The sequence below is a fragment of the Haemorhous mexicanus genome, chromosome 16 (assembly GCF_027477595.1).
Source record: "Haemorhous mexicanus isolate bHaeMex1 chromosome 16, bHaeMex1.pri, whole genome shotgun sequence".
In the NCBI taxonomy this organism is placed as follows: domain Eukaryota; kingdom Metazoa; phylum Chordata; class Aves; order Passeriformes; family Fringillidae; genus Haemorhous; species Haemorhous mexicanus.
Genome location: NC_082356.1, coordinates 846721 through 852720, shown reverse-complemented (window position 1 = coordinate 852720; position 6000 = coordinate 846721). Strand labels below are relative to the sequence as shown.

General features: G+C 57.7%; 1 protein-coding gene across 1 annotated transcript; it reads left to right on the top strand.

Annotated features, from left to right (window-relative positions):
- The first annotated feature begins 380 nt into the window (after positions 1 to 380).
- Positions 381 to 3402, top strand: LOC132334686 (olfactory receptor 14J1-like). The gene is made up of 2 exons (XM_059860777.1): positions 381 to 472; positions 2447 to 3402. Exon 2 carries the CDS (start codon positions 2470 to 2472, stop codon positions 3400 to 3402), a length of 933 nt encoding a protein of 310 aa, XP_059716760.1. The 5' UTR covers positions 381 to 472; positions 2447 to 2469.
- Positions 3403 to 6000: the final 2598 nt, after the last annotated feature.

The following is a 6000-nucleotide window of genomic DNA, read 5'->3' as shown; positions in this document are numbered from 1 at the left end:
CTCTAACTGGAACCTGGGGACACTTTCTCAGTCGTGTCCTTCAGTGTGGTGCATTAAAACTTCAAGAAACTTGGGAGTTTCAATTTAACTTTGAGTACTTGAGAAGTTTTTTGAATACACTCTGAGGGACTGAGTCTGATGTAAACAACACCAAATCCCTGAGAGGGTCATTAAAGTCCTTGTGCTGTGTCTATGCTGCTGAGCTGGGCCGGGCTCCTGGCACAGAGGCAGCTCCTGGCAAACCCAGAAGAGCTGAAAAAACGACATTTCTCCTGAGGAGCAGCTCCTCTCCCAGCCCAGCAGGGCTGAGGGCACTGCCTGCAGGTACCTGAGAGCAGTGAAGCAGACAGAGGCTCAAAGCAGAAGGACAATTCTGAGCTCATTCATGGAGAAATCTTCACTACTTCTGACACAGTCAGTCTCTGGCTGCAGGGATCTCCTGAAGCTGACCCAGGACAGGACTGATGTGACTGTAAGAATGGCTCTGCTGCTGTTTCTGCTTTGGGGGAGGATGTGCTGCAGAGCAGGGCTGCCCTGGGCACCGTCAGAGGGACTGGGCAGGATGGCTCCTGCTGCCAGGGATGGCTGCAGGGGGTGAAGCTGGGGCTGCATCCAGGGCTGCCCAGGGCTGACCTGCAGAGCAGCTCCTGCAGCCCTCAGGGCTCTTGGCCAGCCCCGGGCATGTGCCACCTGCCAGGGGCAGCTCTCAGCTTGCCTGGCAGCTCCCCATGGATGGTGCAGGGCAGCTGTGGGTGCAAGGAGTGACTCCTGCCAGGGCAGGTCCTGCTGCTGTGGAGAGGGTGCTGTGTGGGCTGCTCAGAGCTCCAGCTCATGCCCAGCTCATTTCTGAGGGGACTTTTCAGGAGCTCAATCAGGGCTGTATTTTCCTGCTTCCCTGTCTGCTCTCCTGAATCTGTGCCCGCACTTTTCCCTGGCTCAGCTTGGTGGCAATGAAAACTCAGCTGTGCAGGGCAGAGCAGGGGCTGAGGCTCTTAAACCACCGCACTGAGGATTCCTGGGGATCTCAGCAAGTGCCTGCACCTGCCCAGCCTCCAGATCCATCCAGCATCACCTTTCCATGGTGCCCAGGCTGGGGGAGCTGTTCTTTCATCCCTGCAGCCCCGAGCAGCTGCAGGGCAGGGCTGGCCCAGGGGCTGGGCTGGGCTCTGGCAGCTCTGGCAGGGAAGGAGCCCGGGGCCACAGGAGCAGCTCGGGCTGGGACAGCTCCAGCAGCAGAGCCGTGGGCAGGGAGGGAGGGAGGCAGTGCTGAGGGAAGCCCTGCTGCAGGCAGATGTGGCACCTGCTGGCCCTGCCCTGCAGGGCAGACACTGCCCTGAGCAGCACAGCTCTTGTGTCCCCTCCCAGCCAGCACAGCCCTCAGCCCGGGGGCTCGGGGCCCTCAGTCCCTCCTGGGCCGGCAGAGCAGCTCAAGAGATGAAGGGCATCTCTCTGGCCATGTGCCCATTCCCTGCTGACCAGGGCCTGAGGGCCACTGTCCTGCCCTGCTGCTGCCTGGCAGGGGCTGGGAAGGGCTGGGCAGGGAAAGGCTTTTCCTCAGGCCCGGCTCTCTCCCTCTCCTTGCCTTGTCCAGGTGCTCCTGGCAGTGCTGAGGGGCTCTCTGGAATGGCAGCTCCAGCTGCAGGGTCAGGCCCAGCCCTTGGGCTCCTCCTGTGCAGGCTGAGCACAGCAATGGGGTGTCCCAGCTCCCTGTGCCCGGGGAGCTCTGGGCAGGGCAGCCTGGGGGCTGGCAATGAGCCCACTCTCCTCAAGGAGTGCCCTGGACAGGAGCTTTTGGTGTGTCCTCGGCATGTCATCCAAGCTGTCAGCTGCCTCCGGAGGACACTGGGGGACAGTCCTTGGCCAGAGTGGGGTTAAAACTCTAAGAAAGGCTGAGCCAGTTTGCTCTGCTCTGGGTCCCTCTGCTCTCAGCTGTATCATGCTGATTTCCAGGGACTGCCCTCCATCTCAGAAAAGGCAGCTGGGGACAGATGAAGCGACAGAACAGCTCCCCTCACCCTTCACTGAGTTACAGCCAAGGCTCTTGCATTGCACAGTTCTCTCTGCTCTCTCTGGGCTCAGCGGGAAACCCTCTCAAACTGCCTTTGGCCATCACGGCTCCTTAAACCTGGGACAGGAGGTTCTGCCAAGCTCCTCTGCCTCAGGAGCAGTTTGGGCTGATGGAATCCAATCCCAGGAGTGGCCCCTGTCCACATTCCCATGACCCCACTGCTGCAGAGTAGAGCTGACCCCTCGGGGTCTGTGGACAGAGCCCCTGCTCATCACAGCAACAGGGCCAGATCCCAGCAGAGCTCCAGGCACAGGGCTGAAGGGAAGGGTGCTGAGAGAAGGAAAACTGGGGGGAACAGAGGGGAAGGGCTGGGAGAAAGGGCTTGGACATTGCTCAGGAAAGTCTGCCCTGACTTGTCACTGTCTCCTCCTTGAACAGCTCCCCATGGCCAGAGACAGCAAATGTCCAACAGCAGCTCCATCAGCCACTTCCTCCTGCTGGCACTGGCAGGCACGCGGCAGCTGCAGCTCCTGCACTTCTGCCTCTTGCTGGGCATCTCCCTGGCTGCCCTCCTGGGCAACGGCCTCATCATCAGCGCCGTAGCCTGCGGCCACCACCTACACACGCCCATGTTCTTCTTCCTGCTCAACCTGGCCCTCAGCGACCTGGGCTCCATCTGCACCACTGTCCCCAAAGCCATGCACAATTCCCTCTGGGACACCAGGGACATCTCCTACTCAGGATGTGCTGCTCAGGTGTTTCTGTTTGTCCTTTTCTATTCAGCAGAAGTTTCCCTCCTGACCATCATGTGCTACGACCGCTACGTGTCCATCTGCAAACCCCTGCACTACGGGACCCTCCTGGGCAGCAGAGCTTGTGCCTACATGGCAGCAGCTGCCTGGGCCAGTGCCTTTCTCAATGCTCTGCTGCACACAGCCAATACATTTTCCCTGCCCCTGTGCCACGGCAATGCCCTGGGCCAGTTCTTCTGTGAAATCCCACACATCCTCAAGCTCTCCTGCTCACACTCCCAACTCAGGGAACTTGGATTTCTTGCTGTTGGTTCCTGTTTAGCTTTTGGTTGTTTTGTGTTCATTGTTTTCTCCTATGTGCAGATCTTCAGGGCTGTGCTGAGGATACCCTCTGAGCAGGGACGGCACAAAGCCTTTTCCACCTGCCTCCCTCACCTGGCTGTGGTCTCCCTGTTCCTCAGCACTGGCACATTTGCCTACCTGAAGCCCCCCTCCATCTCCTCCCCATCCCTGGATCTGGCAGTGTCAGTTCTGTACTCGGTGGTGCCTCCAGCCCTGAACCCCCTTATCTACAGCCTGAGGAACCAGGAGCTCAGGAATAGCCTGACGAAAATGATAACAAATGGTTTTCAGAAGCAATAAACTCTCATTCTTCTGCATATCTCTTATGATGTTACTCTTTAATTCTCACTCTGTGTCCTGTCTTTTTTGCCGTTTACACAGGTGTTAAACTTTTGTGAATTTGTTCACAGAACAATGTTTGACTCCAGTATTTTTATTTTAATATTTATCTGTCTTTTTGCACCCAGATACTGGAAAACCAGCATATATGTACTACACATATATGCTAACACAAATTAAAGAACTCTGTATTGCCATGTGTGCCTGACATCTTTCCTCCCTGATTTCTAGAGCTGCAGGGTCCGTGCCTCTGGGCAGAGCTGGAGGAGAAAAAGGAACCCCAGTGTTCCTCACTTCCAGGGAGCCCCAGGGCTTCTCCTCCATAGCCTCCCCTTCCTTCACTCCCACACTCACCTTCAGAACCCCTGTGCTGGTTTAGGGCCTCAGGGCTCTGCCAGCTCAGTCCCTGTCATGCTGTGTGCCTGTCCAAGGACTGCAGGCAGGCACAGGTTGTGGGCACTGCTGGGACAGAGCTGGGCTCTGCAGCAGCATTTCCATCATGCAAGGGCATCTCCCCAGTGCAGGGCCTGAAAGCTTCAATCTCCTTCCCAGTTACTCTCAGGGATGTGCCCAGCACAGTGCCCTGCAGAGGAAACCAGCAGTGCCCAGCAGAAGTGTGGCAGTGATCAGGGTGGGGGCTGTCCCAGCAGTGCAAAGCCAGCACTGCTACAGCAGTGGCCTCTCACCCCAGGTCACAGAGGTTCTTCTTCTCTCCATGGAGGGACATCAAGTGCCCGGGTCAGGAGTCTGTGTTTGCAGTGCACGGACACTCCACAGCCCTGAACATCCTGTGTGTGTGAGGGGACATAAACCCAGTGAGCACAAACTCCTTCAGCTGCTCCTGGACTTTCCAGAGAGTAACATCCCCTGGGAACCCCTGAGTGCAGGGCTGGGACGAGCTCCTGAGCACAGAGCTCCCTGTGTCCATCCCTCTGGCCGTGGGACACCTCAGGCAGGGCAGAGCAGGGCAGGGTGACACCCGCAGGGCTGAGGTCCCTGCCATGCTCTGGCAGTGGCAGCAGAGCCCAGGGAGCCCCTGCCCGTGCTGCAATGAACTCTGTGTGTGTGTGCAAGGGAAGGACTCGTGTCCCTGGGCAGCCCTGGGGCTGGGAGGAGGGCATGAGCCCAGTTCAGGGGTGGGCACCTGGCAGAGCCCTGACATTTCTGGCTGTGCCCATAAGAGAAGAGTTGGGCAAGGTGACTGTGGTTAAACCCCTCTGGCCATCAAGTGACAGCCAAGTGTCTGTGTCACTGTCCCTCCTTCATCAGAAGACAGGAGAAAATAAGGTGAAAACATTGGGGGTCATCATAAAGAGAGATTAATACTGGAGGGACCAAAAAGCAAAGGCCAAATGCAGAAGCAAGGAAAACCATGGGAAAACAAGAGTTCAGCACATGTAGTGGTTGCTTTGGAAGACAAATGTATTAATACAGAAAATCCAGAGGCCTTCTTGTCCCCCTTATTTCCCTGCTGATCTGGACATCACATAGAATAGAAGAGCCCTTGGGTCAGTCCAGCCAAGCTGTCCCATCCCTGTGCCCCCAGGAACACCTGCCCACCCCCAGCCCATTGGGGGAGCAGGTTGCAGAGAAGCCTCATGTGGGGCGAGCCCTGCTCAGGGACAGCCAAAGCCTTGGGCTGGGACCAGCCCTGCTGCAGCCACAAGAGCCAAGCACAGCAGGACAGGGGTGCTCTGGGCAAAGGGAACTCCATCCCAGCCACACCCAGGCCAAGGGGGCTCAGGGGGCTCTTCCCACCTCTGCTATTCCACAATTGAATGAATCTTTTCCTTGGAGAGCTCTGTGAAGAGACAATTGCCAGAGAGGCAGAAGCAGAGCTATAAAATGCTCCAGTACAAACACAGCAGCTCCTGTGAGGAATGAACCCTCCCAGGGCAGTGCTGTGGCAGGAGCAGCACCCAGAAGGAGGGGGATGAGCTCAGTGCATGTGTGTGTGTCCCCAGACACAGAGGGTGAGGGTGGGCAGAGGTCAGGGCAGGGCTGGCAGTGGCAGGGCAGAGCCAGGGGGCAGTGAGATCGGAGTGTGCAGCCTGCAGGGACACAGCAGCAGCTGTGGGACAGCGCAGGACAAGCTGTGCTGGACATGGCCAAGGGCGCTGGCGGGGCTTGCAGTGCCCAGGAGAAGCCACATCTTGGTGCCCTGGGCACAGCAGGGTCTGTGCCACCAAGGGCTGGGAGGAGACACCTTGTCCTGAGGCACTGGGGCCTCCTGGCACAGCCCCAGCCAGGCTGGGCACTGTCAGCCCCTTGTCCTGCCCTCAGCATCCCCCCCTGCCCCACATCCCAGTGGCCTCAGGGATCTGCTGGAAGGAGTCCCTGGGGAGCCTTGCTCAGGAATGGCCCTGGGGGCTCCTTAATGCTCCCAGGGACTTTGGGTTTTGCTTTTGCCTGGGAGTCTCTGAGAGGTTTGTGCAATCGTGGCCTCCGGTTCTCTTCTCTAAAGAGTCCAGAAAGAGCCTGTGTTGGTGATGGACCTCACTGGACTGACACTGAAACTGCATGAAAAACAGAAACTCCAACAACATCTTCTCAGTGTTA